The sequence below is a fragment of the Eschrichtius robustus genome, chromosome 20 (genome assembly GCF_028021215.1).
Source record: "Eschrichtius robustus isolate mEscRob2 chromosome 20, mEscRob2.pri, whole genome shotgun sequence".
NCBI classification, from domain to species: domain Eukaryota; kingdom Metazoa; phylum Chordata; class Mammalia; order Artiodactyla; family Eschrichtiidae; genus Eschrichtius; species Eschrichtius robustus.
The window spans coordinates 61,375,811-61,396,223 of record NC_090843.1 but is presented as its reverse complement, the minus strand read 5'-3'; the positions used below and the strand labels follow the sequence as shown (position 1 = coordinate 61,396,223).

General features: G+C 37.8%; 1 protein-coding gene across 2 annotated transcripts in view; it reads right to left on the bottom strand.

Annotated features, from left to right (window-relative positions):
- The window catches only part of MAP2K4 (mitogen-activated protein kinase kinase 4), a 103,507-nt gene that overhangs the window by 72,634 nt on the left and 10,460 nt on the right, over nucleotides 1–20,413 (bottom strand). For both annotated transcript variants that reach the window (XM_068530949.1, XM_068530948.1), the window contains one exon: nucleotides 740–842. In XM_068530949.1, coding sequence (XP_068387050.1) covers nucleotides 740–842 — 103 coding nt within the window. The remainder of the gene's footprint in view (nucleotides 1–739; nucleotides 843–20,413) is intronic.

Below are 20,413 nucleotides of genomic sequence, written 5' to 3'. Positions count from 1 at the left end.
TAGAACTAGGTGAAAATTATATTTCTGGACATTAGTAGAAATGTAAATCCACTGGCTTTGACCCTTCATGTTCTTGCCAGGTTTGAGAAAAAGAAAACATTATTATTTAATACTTCACTTCACTTTGATTCAAAGGTTTCTGTAAAATATTATTATGGCAAGATTGCTTTAAATTAACTAATATATTTCTAATACTTTTCAGTAAAATGCTACAATATCATTTCTATTTTTTAATTTAAAAATATCAAGGGAATCAATTTTTTAAAAAATTACTGACACATATTCTTTCAATCTACTATGACATGGAAATCTTACAGACACTCAGTATATTAAGAATGGAGATCTATTTTGTCGCCTAGTAAGTGGGGATGATTTGTGCAGATCTACAGGAGAGAGTTAAGTTTTCTAAATACTACTTACAACTTAACTGGAAATCCAGAAGGAGAGGTAAAAATAATATTCTCAGAGTTCAATAAGAGAGAAATTAAAACGATATAAATGTAACTGTATCTTCAGCTCTTTCTTTCCCTTCAAGTAAACTTTAAAAAGGAAAATTGTGTTTGCCTACTTCAGACTACAGAATCAACAGTTTTCTATCTGAGTTCAAACAGTAATATTTCAAATGGCCCAGAGGATAATAGAAATACCAACCCCTCGACTTGAAAAAATTCATAAAACACAATAACTTTAAAACCCTTGCTTGAGTTGAGCCTTTTATTTGGTTACCAGGAATACTCACATGTGTGGGTTTTGAACTCCTGCAGGATTGGGATTCAGAGTAAACCTTGCTGTAGATTTGAAAGGTGGATTTGCAAAATTCAACTTCAGTGCTTTGCGTTTACCTAAGAAATAACAAATAAAAAGTAAAAGTTTCAAGTACTATATAAAACAGGTAGGATTCTGAGGGCAAAAGAAATTCACACCAAAAGGCAGAAAATTTTGCTTTAACATATAATTAATATTTTGAAAGGTGGCAAAGAATTGCTCAGAATTAAGAAAAAGTAAATAAAAATGATCTAAAGTTGTTACTAACCACAAATCACTCATTATCTCCAGAACAACAGAAAACAGTGCTCAGTGCTTCCAGTTCATATTGCTCAGAGATGCTAAGGCTTTTGTAAGTAAAAACGCCACAGTAAAAATCATTCCCCTCAGCAGATATACTGAAAAATACTAAAATATTAGCACCTTTCCAGTGTTACATTTTACTTCCTTAGTTTAATAAAAATCATTTTCCCTCGAATGTAATATAAACAACTGAGTGAAGAATATGAAGCATTCTGCAACCATAATGGCCTAAAAGCATTATGGTACAGTCAACTTCAAGTTAATAACACAGGTATACCAAATAATCATTTTTTGGGGGGCAATTTCTGTGGTATGGGAAGGGAGAAAGTATCAATACCTTATATTATACCAAAAAAAAAAAAAAATGTCCTTTACAGAAAAGCCAGAAAACTCAGAAAAGATAAAGAAACAAAAATGTATAAAATATTATATATACACCTATAAGTATATAGGGTTTTAAAAACTTGTATAGACACTTAAAAGTCCAGTTACCCCAAAATAATCATTATCTATTGCACACTATTTTCTTTTACATAGATGGAGACATTATTTTTTCCTCTACAATTAAAATTGGACAACAATACTGTTTTGTAACATGCTCTACTCACTGACCATATTTTTTTCTATGTCAATAAATCTTACAAAATCATTAACGCAGGGTTCTACTATATGGAAATTTTGAAACAGAGTTGGGTTTTTCCACATTCTTAGTACACCTTGGTTTCATGTACATATTAAGGATACTTTTCCTAGCACTCACTCTTCACACTTTATTATACATATATCAATCAATACCTATTCCAACAACATCTCTGCCATCCAAGCACCTTCCCACCTCAGTGGATTCAGAAAATGGATTAGAGGGCTCAACCTGTTCAGCCCGGTGCTTTCACGAGACGTGGAAGGCTGAGCGTGCCACGCTAGTCGGACAGGACTGCAGGACAAGAGCTGGATCAGCTCTCAGGGATGGGCCTTTCTACAGGATAATGGCAGTTCCTAAGAAGCCCACTGTCAGACATAACCATAGTACAACATGAATTTTCCTCATAAGTTGCCCTTTTGGGTACCAATTTTTTTTTTTAATAATTTTTATTCGACTGCAAGTAGAGAAAGGCCATTCAAATTATACATGCAAAAGGTACTCTACAAAAAATGGCAGATTTGACTGTATTAAAAAAGCAAACTCTGTATTTACCAAAAAACCTTTAAAAAGTTAAATGAAAACTTGGGAAAATCCTTATAATACAAAATCAGAAACTCTAAATATATAAAGACGTCACACAAATCAAGAAAAAAATAGAAAAATTGGCAAGGGTATGAAAAATTAAGCAAAGTTGAGAAAAAATTATGAAAGGTACTCATAACACCAAAAACAGTTAAAATTTTGGTTCATGTGAAATTGGGAAAGTTTAGAGGTTTTATTTTGTACACATACATTTATTTTTTTTTAATGATAACATGGTGATCAGAGTGACCAGGTAAAAGAATCACTAGCAAAATACACTGCTGGTAGAAAAGTAACCTCTGGTGAGAGGTTCAGCAATATACAAGAAGCTTTAAGTGAATATGTTCTTTCACTTCTTGGAAATCTGTCTTCAAGAAATACTTAAAGGCAGAGGATTATTTGCAGGCCCTGCTAGATTCTGAAATTGCTTGGGACTGCTTGCTCACTCCTCTGGTCCTTCAGTTTTCTCCCTTTTTGAATGGGAATCTCCATCACTGTTATCCAATGCCTGACCCACCACTGTATCTTGGAAGCAGATAACTCATCTTCTAGTTACTAGGTTCATAGATGGAGAAGAATTTTGTGTCACAGTGGATCATACTCAAGAGTCTCACCCCATAGCTGATTTAGATGCTTCTGATGATGAGATTTAGGGCTGGTGAGCTGAAGATGTAATGAGTTAAGCCTTCTGGGGACGAGGGAGGAGGGTGAATGTACTTTGCATGTGGGGCAGATGTGACTATATGGGGGCCAGAAGGCAGACTGTAGTGGACTGAAAAGGTGGCCCCCAAAGTACCAGAAGCGATGAATGTTACTCCATATAGCAAAGTTTCTGGAGATACACTTGAGTTAAGGACCTTTGCAATCATAGATCTGAATGAGCTCAATGCTTACAAACTCCCCAAATCAAAAGTTGAACACCACCTGCCACGTGTGTGCGTCTGAAACTACCTGGTACATCACCCATGTTCTCTATATGGTGAAAAGTGATAGAAGACTGAGATCGAATGCTAAGGATAATAACAGAACATAGAATCATTGTGAAAACTATACAAAGAAAAACACCAAAAAGGGCCCTCTCTTCAAAAGCCCAATTTGACAGGACAGTAGCTAACCTTCCAAGGCAAATAAGGTATGTTACTACAATTAAAACGTACTCAAACTGTTCTTTTGAAAATAAATATTTCTACCTAATACACACACACACAGAGATTCCTTTTCGCACTGCATTCACATTTAAACAAAAATAAATTGAAGTCTTTAAAGGACATTTACTGCATAAATGAACAAGCACACAAGTAACAGAATGTGACATAACTTACATAAATTAGATTTAAACACACTCTATACTTCAGAAACATCTGCAGCTATCTTGAAAACAGTCCAAGTATATATTTTGATCTCTCACCAACAAAATAGGCCAAAGAATTCTATAAAAGTTCAAAGCCTCTGTAAGCAGCGATGGCTCAGAGCCTGAGGTCGAGTTACACGGCCTGTTCTCAGCAGCGCACCCCAACTGCCCAAATGATGATCAGTTTAAGAGGAACTCATAAGGTGGTCAGCCTAGAGGAGGAGAAGGAACGCTCCAGAAAGTCCATCAAAGGTGAGATTCCGGGAAAGGTAGAAAGAGGCAGCTTTTACAGTACCTTAAAGGCGTTTTCTGAATCTCTGTAGGCATGAGCCTTTTTGTTTGTTTAAGCATCTCTTCCTCTCCCATTAACTTTCTCTAAGTAAGAACCTCTATTAGGTCTGGTCTTTCTCATCTTAACTTCTCTTTCTCAAGGGCCCCAAAAAACTAAACCCTACAGGCAACCTGTCACCATGTATTCAGATATTTTTAATAACAAAACTACAAACAAATAGGATATTAGATCAATGTGAGTTTTTTTCAAAAGCCTGCAACAACTTCCACAGGGAGAAAAGGGTACAAGGAAATAAGTGATACTATAAATGGCCAGTGGAGATTTTTAGAAGCTAATAGGGATTAAAATATTTGTACAAATAATTTAAAGTAATTATCAAGAAAGACCATAAATTTGTGATTATAATTACCCCTTTGGTAAGACTATCACCAAATAATCAATTCCTAACCAGTCAACAGAGATAAACAGACCCTCCCCTTTAACTATAGTAGGATAGAAACAAAGTATGTCAAACATCTTAAATTATTCATATGGAAGAAGTGTCCCATCCAGAAGACTGTCTTTGTATACTTAAAACCCAAGTTCAGTGCCTGATATAGAAAATACTTTCAAATGCTTATTGATCTGGGAATAAATTTGACATGGACAGACCAAGACAACTGAAGTGTGGGTTAAATTAGCTAGAGTAAGTTTCTGTTGTTGGCACCCAAGAACACTGACTGATAAGGAAAACAGTATTTGTCCTCATCCCACCAGACTTCCAAAGCGCTGCTGTATCCTTTAGGGCAATACTGCCTAACTTTTTTCATGCCATAGCTTACACAGAAAATGAGGACATTGGTTCAACACAGTGAGAAAATCAAAACCAGAGCCGGCCTGAAAGCTGGCCGAGGTGGTTCGGCAGCCTCCGGCCCCACTCAGCCACTCCAGGGACTGAAGGGCCAGCCTTTCTGCGTTACCCTTGGAATTCTGGCTTCAGAGCTCTGCCTTAAGAGAACACCAGTAATACTGACACAAACTTCTCCATATCATGCATATGCAATTTCTTCCTCACAGTTCTCATGAGAGGAGCGTTCCTAAGCATGGGATCCTCAAGAATATTCAGAACTATGATTCTGAAGAAGAAGGATTTGTCCAAGTATATCCATACTCCCTACAGCCTAGGAATATCTTTTGCTCTAATTCTGACCACAGAACAACTCAGACTCACAGAATATTGAAGCCGAAAGGAAGACACCTTTCAGCTTTCAGACCATTGTGGGTTATGTGGTAGATTGTTACAAAAATAGCCACCAATGAATCACAGCTCCCTGTGTCCACGCCTCTTTGCAATGTGACTTTGCTGCTCTTCCCATCAACAGGTGGCATCCATTTCCCTCCCTTTTGAATCTGGGCAGGCCTTGGGACTTGCTTCGACCAGAATAATAGAGCAGAAGGGATGCTATATGACGTCCAAAGCTAAGCCTTATGAGCCCTTGCAGTTTGCACTCTCACCCTCTTGGAAAGCTACCGAGTCTAAATGGAAAGCAGTTCAGTCAGGCTTCCTTGATGATGAAAGAGCACATGGAGAGGCCCAGAAGTCCCAGCTACCCCAGCTGAGCTGAGAACGCCCCAACAGACCGACTAGCTGAATGCAAACATGTGAATAACAAATAGAATCATGAAAAATTAAACAGCTGCTCTTTTAAGCCACTACTCACATGCTAAAGGAGCTGGGTAGAAACAATGAAAAAGCGATCAGAATCAGTCCCTCTGAAGGAACTCCTACCACCACCACAGGGGACTCCCCAGAACCAAGCACAGGATAAAGTGGGAACTTGAACTACAATGGACAAATCACTCATATGATACCAAGTATTCCAAGCATCCCACCAGAGGTGGGGGAAAAAGAATTGCCTTAAATTCTCATTTCTCCCTTGGCTCTAAATCTGAGTACCTAATTTTCAAAACAGAAAGAGTAACCAGAATAATTTTTTAAATTATCTGTAATCACTGGAAAAGAGGAAGACAATTCCAACTATGCAACCTCAAACAATTTCAGAAATGAGGAAATAAAGTGGTAGACAAGAACTTACTTTCATTCCCTTTTCTGCCTAAATTACTACTGTGACAAGTGCCCTAACTTATTTCATAAGCTCGAGAGAATAAGAGAGGAAGGATGTTGACTTGCAGTTAGAAGAAATGCGCAACTCTGTACATTTTAGACTTGCAATCTCAGGCCTTCCAAGTAGTAAATGAGCTACTACCAGCTAATATTATATTACTCCTCTTCTGCCAGCCTTTGGTACATCAGGGTGAGCAATTTCCAAAAATTCACAAAATCTCACTTAGAACACTGAACTCTCATCAGTAAAATAGAACACTGTCATTCATCCATGCAGCTAAGCATTTTGGAAACTGGACAGTGCTGAGTTTGTTTAAGAAACCAACAGCCCCTTTAGCACATTTTGACACTTTCGTGTGTAAGATAGATTTGGGGGAAGTCCAGTGTAATAAGTTACATAGCCATTGGTGCAGAAATATCACACTTATACACAAGGTGGTTTGCCAGGCAGTGGGGACAGAAGGATAGACAAGGTAGTGACATAATTACAAAGACTATTTTCTTTGGCATCCTGCCAAAATTAAAAAGGAACATGGTCGGAGGAAGTTAAAGGGTAGGAATAGGGCGGAAAAAGTACTTTTGCTAGATGCTAAATGACCACCAATGAAATACTGATAAAGATAAAAAGAGGGATATTTCTGTGGTCTAGTAATTCACACATCTGTAAAACCAAGATAAACACCACCCCTTACTTGGCAGAACTACTGTGGTAAGGACAAATATGAGCCAGATGTCTATTACCAGCAAACAAATATAATTCCTCAGACTAAACTAGCCAATTCCTGAGTAGTCCAAACTCTTCAAAAACACCCAGGGAGCAATTTAATTCAGGAGGACCCTCCTGGGATTACCAAGACAGCACAGGTGTCAAGGCTTTACCGAGATAAACAGGGCTTGAGATGCCTGTCCACACAGTCACACAGACAGAATCAAACTTTCTGCTGAGCAGGATCCTGGCTTTGGATCGCCATGGTCCCAAGCTCTCCTGTGAGGTCCCCAGGTTCACTGAGGGGCAAAGAGGAAATCCTTCTGTCTGAACTACAAAGCCCCAGCTGAAATCACTACCTTCTGAAATGACAAGCTGGGAGAGAATATAAGGGCCTTACTGATCAATATGACAGCAAATATTCCAATTAGAAAATACACAAAGAGCATGAACAGGTAATTAACAAAAGAAGGAATACGAACAGAACAGAAATAAACCATTAACATGAAAAAATTATCAAATTCTCCTAGCTCTCCAAAAAATTAAAATTCATTTTTTGCCTTTAATACCACACATAAATAAAGTCCTAATATCAATGTTAACAAAGGGTATGAGAAGCAGCAGTCCCTTCAGAACTTGTCAGAGCTGTACTTTTACACCTATTTGTAGTTAGGTGATGCCCACCTTGCCCACCGCACCCTAAGTTTTAGGGGTGCAGAAACCATTTCTCATGTGCCTCAGTGTCTAGAATTACACCAGACACATAAATCCTTAACACTTCTTCAGTAAACAAAAGAACACAGACAAATGAATGAACAAACAAAGCACTGCTGTGAGATAAACTGGTTCACTTTCTCCATAAAAAGGGCCATACCTAGCAAGCATCTCAAAATGTCCTTACGGCCAACCCATTCCTAAGAATTTATCCTTTAGGAAGTTAAAGGCTATGCAAAGAAAGTTATTCAAAGCAGAGACATCTGTGTTAGATTAGTTACAAAAATTATGGCACACCCATAACTGGAATACTACACTACTACCAAGAAAACACACCATAAAGACTATTGACATTAGAACTAACTTTAACAGTGAGAGTTCTTTTTTAATCAGGCAATAAGTAATGTGTCTGATAAATTGTCATTTTAGTAAGCACATGTGCATATGATAATCTATAATACACACACAGGCCACATTCTCCAGAATATCACTGGTGATTAATTCAAAGTGCTACAATTATGGGTGACTTTTTTCTTTTTCTACTTTTCTGTTTTTCAGCACTAAGCGTTTTTTGTCTCTGTTTTAATTATAGTCTCCTAGCTCCTCACATCAGAGCTTTCTAATCTGTTCTCTAAACCTAATCTTACTGAGCCCTAGAGAACAAGTAAAAAAATGGCCTTAAAAATACAAGTACACATAGGCACTTTGATATACCTGCTAATACAACTTGGACATTTCCATATCCCTATCATCTTGTAATATTTCATAAGTTATATCATTTGAGATTTTTGAAGGTATATTTTTTTAACATCTTTATTGAAGTATATTGAAGGTATATTAATCAGCTAAGTTAACAATATTTTAATCTCCAACAAAACAGGAAAACACAATCTCCCCCCCCCCCCACATACACACAATGCCATGCTCCTGACTGTGAAAGCACAGCCTCCATGGGAATCTAAGAGTGGGAATTCCAGTTACACACCCACCTTGAGAAGGTTCCATATGGATCCTCAAAAGGTGGCAGCCATACCGTCAGCGCACCTCCATCCCCAGTTTAGGGGAGAAGAGGAAGATGTGCTAATAATTCTGAGTCCTTCATGTGCCCCCAGCTTGTTGTTTAGCATTTTCTTTTATGCCATCATCCTTCACAGTCCTTGTACGAAAGGCCTAACCCACTATACACCTGCACTGCTTCCCTTCACAGAGAAGCTCAACGGCCACACGTGGCGCTGACAACCCTAGTCAGGGAGGGGAGTGTCTGCAGCACAGTAAGTCAGTAAAGGTACCCAGCACCTTGTCCAGGAGCTCAGAACACTTTAAATCTGTGCAATGCCCCAAACTCAGCCGAATCCACAGGGCATTTTTGTTCTTAAGCTTCAAATCCGTGAACATGTCAACAGGGGCCCCACGGAGACAAGTGACACGCAAACACTGTGTTGACCAACTCCAACCAAACTTTCTGTGCAGGCGGTCTGTGATGCCTTCTCCTGTGATGTGCAGGCCTCCCAATCGGACCCTTCAACATTCTAATGAAACTCCTCATCAGCTCCCCCAAGTTTTAAGTTACTGTCTCGCCACGCGCCCAAAGCAAGATGTTAGGATTTCTGGAAAACCATCCACATAAGGAGTCTTCCTTGTCGGTAGCCCTCTTTCTAGTGGGACAAGGCACATAATATGTAAACTTAGGAAAACCGTGTCAAGAAAAGTCGCGAAGCTTGTTCCGGTTTTCGTCCATACCTCGAGCCCATGCGGCGGCTCTGTGGCGGCAGAGGCACAGGCCAGAGGCAATGTTCTCACGGCGGCTTGCTTGAGCTCTAATGAGAAGCCAGAGTGCCCACTGCACTTATATCACGTGCACTCTTCCTGCTCGGCAAACCCACAGCATCCTGCCATCATCATTTTACCTCCCCACCACCCAGAAATGAAATAAGCTCATTAACCATATTTTCTAATAATACCATCAGTATTTTTTCAATCAGTGCTTCAAACCTTCTTTATATGTACCACGGTGTTAAGAAAAGCACAGGTGCACAACACAATGAAGGAGAAACAAGGCTGTTCTTGGCTAAGCACCACTGACCTAGAGCTCTAGTGAGTGGCTCCAGGCCACAGGGCTAGGAGATGAATATTTCAGCCAACAGCAGTGCCCCAGTTGGGGAGCTACTAAAACAACCAGATCGGACTTCTTCTTAAAGAGTTTACTTAGAATAATATTATTAACCACACAACAAAGCCAGATTTTTGTCAAACGTTAATTTCTTCACTTATCTAATTTCTTTCCTCATCTGCCCAAAATACCAATAAGGATTCCCACACAGTCATAAATAATTAACTCTTCTAGACTCAATCCTTTAAGTTAGCAAGTAGATTAGGATACAGAAAGCTGTATTTTTTACAGACAATTTAGCATCATACTAGAGGTACCACTTTAGTCCTAGCAGACAGGACATCTTGATCCTTTTCACAACAGAAAATCAACCATCCACTGGCCAAAGTGATAGTGGATACCCACTCTTCTTTCCAGGTCACTATAGATTAGCCTGTCTAGAAAGCTTACTGATTCAAAGCTATGTGTCTATTATATGCAGGTAGTTTTGCTACAGACACTGTCTGTGATATAATAAAAAATATATTTGGTATTTGTTGGAGGTTCCTGGCACAGAGCTCCTACAACCCTTGGAATTTCCTAAGTGATGAGCGTCTTTTATTATGCATAACAAGCCTCTTTCCACTATATCAGAGTTTTTGCGTATTAGGTGGGGGTGGGGAGAACCTCCAAAACTTCAGGATGGGAGGGCTGGTCTCCAGAAAAACCAGTCAAGTGATCAGAGGGTTATAACTTCCAGCCCCACCCACGAACCTCCATGTAAGGCAGAGGGTCTGGAGATCGAGTTCAATCCCCAAAGGCCAACGATTTAATCAGTCATACCTATGTAATGAAAGTTTCATAAAAGCTCCTAAAGATGAGCCAGGGGAGCTTCCTGGTTGGTAAACACATCAAAGGGCTAGAAGGACGACAAGCCCAGAGAAGGTGTGGAAGCTCTGCACCCCCACTCTCTCCACACCTTGCCCTATGCATCTCTTCTATTTGGCTGTTCCTGAGTTACATGTTTCTAATAAATTGGTAAACATAAGTAAAGTGTTTTCCTGAGTTCTGTGAGCTATTCTAGCAAACAAGTGAACCTGGGGGCGGTGGGTAAGGGAACCCTGTAATCTGCAGTCAGCCAAGCAGAAGCGTGAGTAGCCTCGGCACCCCATTTGCAGCTGGATCTGAAGTCAGGGCAGCTTTATGGGGCTGAACCCTTTAACTTGTGAGATCTGATGCTAACTCCAGGTAGATAGTGTCAGAATTGAACTGAATTGTTGGGCACCCAATTGACACAGGAAAATTGCTTGTGGTCAGATAACACCTCAGAGTGGCAAAATGTGAAACACTGAGAAGTGAGGACTATTAAGACTTCCTGAAGGCAAAAGAAGTCACTTTCAAGAAATAAATCTTTCCTTATTTCCATTAATACCTGTAATTGATTGTTTATGCTATCCAAACCTATAAGCAAGCCTGCAGCTTGCACTGCCTAAAGCAGAAGGGAAGCTTTATTTCAAAGATGGCTTCCCCAATTCTAAAACACCATGAGTAGTTTAGCAATAATTTAATAACTGCAGAGGAGGGGCACAAAGCCCCACACTACACAATTTTCAACTAGTCACCAAGAGCATACCACATTTGTTATATAACAACCCCTTGCTTCTTCGGGAACACAGTCAACATCTGAACATAAGCATTCTCATATTCATCTGGATGACTTTTGACCACTGGAAATTAGATTTAGCATTCTGGTGACTTTTCATAAAAAAAGCACCTGCGTATCACAGGAACTCAAATATTTCTTGAATAAATGAATAATCCAAGCTCAAGTTTTGATTTAACACCTTTAGGACAAACGGTTTCACTCAGACATCTTGACTGGGGGTTTTATCCATACTTCCCAATAGATCTAATTAGTTGCTTCTTTTGTTCTCATTAATCGAAAGATGCGTAACTAGAAGTTAAATAGGTTCTCTGAAAAAGTTAGCCAGCAAGCTTTAACGAGAGAAATGCTCCTAACTATAGAACTTCATGACACATGGATTAGTCGGCCATCCTCTGGCTTTAAAAAAAGATAGCTGGCATTTTTAACTGCCTTGCGCTGCATGGCCTGTGCTCATCTTTTATACACTCAACCAACTTTTTCCATTTCAGTGCTGTATTACCCTTTACGTCTTTTTAAAGAAATTTTAAGTAATAATTCACAATCCAAATTCAAATTCAAATCCAACAGTGTTACTACCAAAGCAAGTAACAGAGGTGGAAAACGAATCAACATCCTCTATACAAAGCTAATATTGTATATGCAATAACTACAGCACTATTATACTCCTCTCACCAACATCCAAATAGCTTCTTTGTACCCCACAGAATAATCCTTCCCAATTTAAAAAAAACATTAAGATGTGACTAACACTTTCACTTCTTAGTGGACACAGTTAAGTACTATTTGTTGCCCATAAATGTATTCTATGAATTAAGGTTTTTAAAAGGTTAGAATAAAGTAAGATTAACAAAGAGAGTTAAATGGCACCCAAAGAGGATATACTGCACCCTATCTACTTTCTAAATATATAGTACATGAGAGTATCCTGACTGAAACGTCTCTGATTTGTTATTTACAAATTGTGCAAGGTCAAATCAGTGTTAGAACATCACCACAGGGAGACTTTAATAGTGTAGTTACAAGACAGGTGACTGAACAGGGATAGTGAAATGGGAGAGTTGCTTAAGAAAGCTGGAATCCGGTTTGGGACTTTTAAAGATCTCTTGATCTCTGGTGAAGTCGAAGAACCAGTGGGTATGTGAGACCAGTTCTGTCAAATTAAGATCAGTCCCAAACCGGATTCCAGCTTTGCTCATTAATTTATATTCACTGATTAGAATGCTCAGGTCCTTCAAGCATTATCTTGCCAGTACTTGGGAACCAGAGTTAGTCATCGAAAGGCAGTTTGGTGAGACTAGAAGTAAATAGGAGTTCTCATCCGAGATATAAAAAACACGTGAGCTACTTGTGTTCCAGTTGGCAATTACCTTCTCAGTGACTGGTATGTACTTGTCCAACAGGTGTCATTATTCACCTTTTAGTAGTGACAATTTCTTAAGCAACTCTTGCATTTCACTAACCCTGTTCAGTCACGTACTTCATATCCTTCAGCACTGGTGCAGTTAAGTCATAGATGATCAATGCAATAATTTGCATTTGATAGTATGCCCCAAACACAAACTTTGTTTCTTGGTTGACAACAGCAACTATCTGCAGAGCCCACAAACGTTTAGAAACACAAGTTAACCAGTCCCAAATGAAAGAATTAATCTAGACAAAAATCACTGATGGTAGCCAGAACCATCAGGTGAAAGGCTGATGGGGAACTTTATTCCATATGAAACATACTGACGGCACCAAAGCCCACTGATCAATCTTAACAAGAGCTGCAACCAGAAATCGTATGCCTCCTGATACAATGCAACAAAAAATACACAGCACCACCTACCAAGTGTTCTTGCCAAAAATTTGAATATCTATGTGATCAAAGCCCTTATTTCTAACTACAAATTAATAGGAAATACAGGGCAATGTGAAACACTAATTACTAAAAGGATGTAATCAGCCAAATCCAAAATGTGCAAAATGCTACAAAAATATGACCCATTTTTTTTCAATGAACAAATGGCAAGAAAAAAGGAGAGAAGAGGGAACTACTATAAAGAAACTTAAGAGACACATGAACCAAATGCAGTATGTGTGTGGGCCTTGTTGAGACCTCAACTTGGAGCAAATCAACTGTAAATAAGGCATTTGTAGGGCATTTGAGGAAATCAGAACATTGAGTGGCTATCTGATACAACTGTTTTGTTTATTTAACAGTGTGATAATGGCATTAAAGTTATGTATTTAAGAGTCCTTATCACTTAGAAGATGTGTGACAAACACATTTGTGGATGAAATAATGATAATCAGAATTAGCTTTAAAATTTTTTAGTAGAGATAGGTAGAGGGAGGAGGAACAAATGAAATAAAATAGGCCATATGCTGGTAATTGTTGAAGCCATGTAATGGGTACATGGGGTTCACTATACTATTCTAAGTTTGAAAACTTCTATCATTAAATATTTTTAAAAAACTAAATAATGTGCTTTCTTCCACCCCTAACTATAAGAAAGTAGGCGGGACATAAATCTGAAGACATCAATTCGTTTTTAAGAGCCTGTACACAAATCTGTCCTCACACAGCGCATGGCCACCTTGTTCACTGACTCCCCAGTCTCCTGACCTACTGATCTTGGTCAGCTGTTCCCCAGACACACAAGTCGTTCGAGAATCCCAAAGCAATCCATTCTCTGCATCTGTCTAGGCCAGAATAATTCTGATTTTTTGAAAATACTTTCTCCCTAGTGGTAGATCCCTCTGTCCCTAGCTTTGGAGCCACAAGAAGGAATCTTTCCACTTAATGTTCAGTCAGGCTCATTAGATAATGTTTTGAAACTCTCCAGGGCCAGAAAATCAAAAATGATATATAAATGTATGTCCAGATCTCATGACAATTTTCAAGTGAAGACTCCTCAAAAGCCATTTGGTTTAGAAAATCATTCCTATGAGTGCTCACTGCTTTCTTTCAAGAATCAATAAAACACTATGGTTTATAGCATGTAACCTGTGACCAAACTAAGGTCACACAGTCTGCTACTCCTTAGCTGTATGACTTTAGAAAATTCCCTTAACCTTTCTGTGCTTCCGTTCCTCATCTATAATAATTATTATACCTACTTTATAAGATTGTTGGAAGAAATAAAGAGTTAATAACTTACTTAGATAATTTAAATTAAGTGATAGATAAGATTAGATAAGATAAATAAAAAGCTTAGCACAGGGTTTGGCACACGGTAAATGAGAGTTGTCTGTTATTATTTCTACCACATAGTCTGTCTATACATGTTCAATTTCTCAAAGACCATAAACTTCTTCAGAGTAGGCTCTAGATTTAATCCATCTTTCAAGACCCCAGTGCCTCTTAGCATTAGTGGTATAGATATGTTTGTTAAATGTTATATTTGTGCCTCTGTTTATTTAACCTTTTAAGAGGTTCTCTGAAGGGGAGTAAATATGTATACACTTGATTTTCACTTCTGATTAATGTTCACCGATTTCTACCTAATGAGAAAATCAACACCAACATGGCAGGTGCAAGTTTCTTCTAGAACATCTTTTCATCTAGATACTTGTGTCTGGATTTTGAAAGCACTCATAAAATCATGCAGTAAGAATTCAAGTATTTACTATACCTTGTTTGAAAACCATCACCCTAAACTTATTAGCTAAATTGAAAACCACTTTGATTAACTGGAGAGTTAGTTGGGAATAATTTCTGGAAACTTCTCACAAAAGTTTTGTCAAATATCCTTTCATTGCTCATAGTAAACTTCAACTGGCAAATAAAAGGAAACTTTCTGCAATGTGGGAGAATCACTAATTTTTTTCTCATTCAAAAACACCACACAGTAAGCTTCTCCAAATGATTTTTAAGGTGCAATAGATATTTGAAACCTTCCTTCCTCTAGCAACAAAACCAATTTTCAGGAAGAATTAATGTTCCCACCACTTCCAAGATCAAAGATAATTAGGTAGCATTCCCCTTGGAATGGTACATGGTATAAAGGGGATGCATGAACCTTGACTCTGCCTATACAACGATTCTTGGGCTTCCATTAGTATAAAAGCTGTTGGAAAGCTTGGGCTTTCCCCTGGCAGTTCATCACGGTCCACAGACAGTGATGAATGTACTAGACGCTCAGTCCTAGGGGCTTACGGCAAACCCTGCAATAGTCTCATTTTGTAACTAAGTTCATCGTGTATATAGATTTAAATAAACCACGTTACCCTCCAGTAGTAGCAAATGTGGTCATTCTGTTTCTTAGGATTGCTGAAAAACTTAGGTGAGCTTAATAAATTCCAAACAATAAAATTTTAGTGATTGGGTATAGATTTTTGTTACATAAAATGGGAAAACAGAAGTTTAATTAGTTGAATGTTCTAAGCTCTTAGTTTTAAACACGGGACAGCTTGGCACTCCCTCCACTCCTTCCTTTCCGTGGTTTTCTATACTCCACCTCCAGTAAAGTCAAATACTCTCTTGAGTGAAACATCATCTTTTACAGTATCAGGTCAGTAAACTTATTAATGACGTCCTCAAACTTCTGGAAAGATTCACAAAACACCCTTCCTCCTCTTTACTGTTTCATTTTTATTATTACCAATTTAAAAACAATTTGGGGTACTTATTTAAAGAGAATAGTTTCACAATGAAATGAAAATCTGTCATTAGGATACCTCCATTTTCCCCCCAAATACTTTGGTGTGCAGTGTTACCAAAAGCGATCAATACCTGTAATCTAATTTCTATTAGTGACTTCAAGGATAACAGTCAGCTCTGCAACATGTAATTTTCTAAATAAAGATCCTGTTGCTATGCAAACATTCTCAACTAAAACAATTTTTTAAAGCCATTAAATCTTTTTAGAGCTATCAAAAGTAAAAAAGGCAAAGCTACGGAAACTCAACACTACCAAAACTTGTCTTTAGCACTCAAGAACTCTACAGCCATGGGCGGAAAATGCACTGCAGTAAGGGGGGAAAAAAAGGCTAAAAGTGCCCTTGTATGAAAACTAAATTATTAAGAGTATTTGCCAAATTCCTAACTACTCTCACTTTGATCGGCACAGGATTCTACTAGGCATTTTCTGAGGAAAATCCCCATGCCCTGGGATCTTTAATGCGTCACAATTCTCATACAAGCAAAAAGTCAAAATGCCGATCCACTAAGGTAAATTTGACATTTACAAAACCATATCTCAAAAACTGTTTCTAGGCAAATCTCCTGCCCCCCTCCCCCCAAAAAATTGGTTTTATAAAGCAAAGCAAATCATATTCTAAAGAACTATGTTTTCAAGTTAGCTCATTAAAGCCACTGAGATATGATCATTCAAACTGAGTCATAAATCACATAAACATATTTACAAGTACAAAATCATTATCTCCAAATGGTAAATGACGAACTAATCAACCTTCTAAATGTAGGAGCTCTACATGGGAAAAAAACATTTTCCCCTGATGTAGTCTTACATACAGACCTTAGAAAAATTCAATTATCTAACAGTGTTAAAGAAATATAACACTGTTGGCTCAAATAACAATTTTATGTTAAATATATATTATCTTATATATATTTAGAAAACCAAAAAGCAAATAAATGCAGAAACTATAATTGATAAAAAAAGATCATGAAGTGCAAAGTGGGTTTTTATTGAATTTCTATAAAAATCTGGTTCCAAAATTAAATATGCAGTCTCACACTATTTGTCTGTGTGTGTGTTAAAAGCCTACATACACATCACCAATAAAGCACCACTAACTCGTAACAGGCAATTGTAATAAACTGACTGGAACAGTAATGTAACAATATAAAAAATAAAAACTATGTGTAAGTCAAACAATGGGGGAAAATTAATCCTTCAGAGCTTCCATTAGTCATCAGAATCATCTTACAATAAGTCTTTTTGGTTTATGATGGAGAATTGAGCATTTGAAGCAGACTCAAACATAGTGGACTTTTAACAATATGTACTTTTGTGTTCTTTGTACTCTATCCCCTCCTACAACTACTGTATGCTATGTAATTATTTTTAATGAATTTAACTGGAGTTTTTCTGAAAATTCTGCAACACCCTTAAAATAAAACTGGAGATTCTGGCACTAGAGTATGCACTAATAGGTAAGAAAACATTGCTTTGGTGATTTCAAGCCCTTTATTTTTAAAGAAATGAGTGACTACTTCTAACATACAGTTAATGGCTATATTCCAGAGCAAACTGGAAGACTGATTTTCTGCAAACATTACCAAATCGCACTTATAATTTTTACGACATGCAAATCATAGGACCAGTCTTGGGAAAAAGTGTTAATACATGTAAGCAACTGAAAACTTACCCTAAAATATAGGAACCAATAGTTCAAAAATAAATGCTGTCACCTTAGAGCTGGCCCTCCGTACCATCATTCCAGCTCCAACCCTCCCCTTCCTCAAGACTTCCACTGAGGTCTGAGCCAGCACAGACAGCTCTGCTTGACTCCAAAGCAGGACAGGCCATTGTTGGATCTCTGTCGTGGTCTCCAGTCAGGAAAGCAGCTATCATGAGACCCCACAGCAGCCCTCATGTTAGTTCTCTCTCATGACAGAACAGTGGAAGCAAAGGTGCCCAGTGCATATGCGGTCCTGCACCACCTCACTCTGGGTTCAGCTGCTAATCAATCTGCAGCATCAGTAGTTGCATGCTTGCAATCAACGCAGGAACAGCCCTAGCCCACTGCACTAAGAGCCCGCTAAGGGCAGAGACCTATTCTATTCACTTCTGCCCCAATAATCTCCCTCATTTGATGGTACCTATGTGTCCAACATGTGCTTTGTGAATGAATGTATAAAACTGTATGAATTCCAAAAGCTGGAAAATTAAGAGAAGGACCTCCCAAAGAGAGAGGGAGAAATAAAAGGGGAGATATGAGAAAGCAGTGTAAAGAGGTAGTGAAGGCAACCAAAAGTGGGCATCAGGTGGGAATACACAGTTAGGTTCTGCCACGTGTAATAAAGCAAGCAGCACTGCAAACCTATCATTTCTGTAACAGTGGGAGAGGGACAGTACCATTTAGAAAGTCTAAAGGCATTTTACATCTACCTACAGCACCATTTATAGTCACTGTATACACAATTTTAAATTTAATAAAATCAATGTTTCTCTTGTTTTATGTTCACAATAGGACTAAGAGAAAAAAAGCAACAATGCAAATGCAGTTTTAAATTTTTTAAATGTCAGCATTTTTCTTAAATTAGATTTTATGTCAATATGTAAATAAAAATTTAAAAGTATATTAAATATTAACAGAAATATTTAAACAGAAAGCTAAAAACTGTCATAGTAGGTGTGTTAAAATTAAAATATAGCATAAAATAGAAGTTGTAACTACATTACATGTAGATATGTATCATATATGTAGGTTCACTAAGAGCAGGAAATCATATACTATTTTTAATTTAAGGTAAGAGAAGGATGACAATAATGCACCAATTAAAAATTTTTATCCTAGGAACTAGCTGCCTTACTCTATTGCTCATTATATATTTATATCATGGATAAACCAATCAAGAAATAAATTTTTGTTAACTACTTTTCAAAGGAAGTCACAATGTTCAACCAATGGAAATTAAACATTTTGATTCCATCAGAAAATTTTAAAACAGCAGAAATGTTTTCTCCAGGTTAAACTTTATTTCGTTTGAACTAACTTACTTAAGAATGATACATATCAGAGGATCTAAAAGGTACAGCATGGTGACTACAGTTAACAATACAGCATTATATACTTGAAAGTTGCTAGAAGAGTAGATCTTAAAGGTTCTTACTACAAAAGAGAAATACTAATTATGTGAGGTGATGGAGGTGTTAACTAACCCTACTGTGGTAATCATTTCGCAATATGTAAGGGCATCAAATCATCATGCGTACACCTTAAACTTACACAATGTCATATGTCAACTACATCTCATAAAGCTGGGGGGAAAAGACAATGATGTACATCAAAAGGCGGTCGTGGGAGTTCCCTGGTGGCCTAGTGGTTAGGATTCCAGGCTCTCACTGCCGTGGCCCAGATTCAATCCCTGGTCAGGGAACTGAGATCCCACGAGCCTCGCGGCACAGCAAAAAAAAAGAAAAAGCAGTCATTATTCTTCCCCACTCTATGAGTCAACAAGCAGAAGATGAATACATTATATTTTGGGATATATTTATGTTAACTGGAGAATAGCTTTCTTGGGATTTTTTTAAACTGCATTTTATACAAATGACATTTAAGTTTAAAATGCATTTGTTTTAACTTTATAAATTATGCTTTCTTATAGAACACCTATTCTGTAGTATATGAAGACTGGCGCCCTAATATACAACCCTAGTCTAAGGCTTCCCTGGTGGCGCAGTGGTTAAGAATCCACCTGCCAATGCAGGGGACACAGGTTTGAGCCCTGGTCCGGGAAGATCCCACATGCCGCAGAGCAACTAAGCCCACACGTGCAACTACTGAGCCTGCGCTCTAGAGCCCGTGAACCACAGCTACTGAAGCCTGCAAGCCACAACTACTGAAGTCCGTGCACCTAGCGCCCGTGCTCCGCAACAAGAAAAGCCACTGCAAGGAGAAGCCCGTGCACGGCAACAAAGAGTAGCCCCCTCTCACCACAACTACAGAAAGACCGCGCGCAGCAACGAAGACCCAATGCAGCCAAAAATAAATAAATAAAATAAATAAATTTATTAAAAAACAAACAAAAATCCTAGTCTATATTGGGGGGTGGGGAGGAGGAAGAAAAAAATTTTGTTTTAAAGAAAAAAATTAAAATTCATTAAATGTATGCTTTAAAATAAATCAATTTTAAAGCATGAGGTCTCAGAATACAGTTATACTGTATACTTTCTGCACTCCAATCTTAAAAGTGAACTTTCCTCAACCTGTGATTTAAATTATGGCTAAGTCCAAATATCTATGTACATCTTTCTATATAACTATATACATATGAATAGATGTCTTTCTATACCTGTATACATCGTTCTAAATCTAGTATATCTGTCTATATCTATATACATCTTTCTATATTTACATACATTTGAATACCTACATATATGTTTCTCCTATTTCAATTGCAAGTGAAAGCAAGAATATAACACAGTTGTTTTGTTTTTTTTTTGTATTTGGAAAATGAATGAAAAATGGAAGCTCTTTTAAAGTAAAATTGCCATGGTTGGTTAGTTGAAACAATAGTGGACA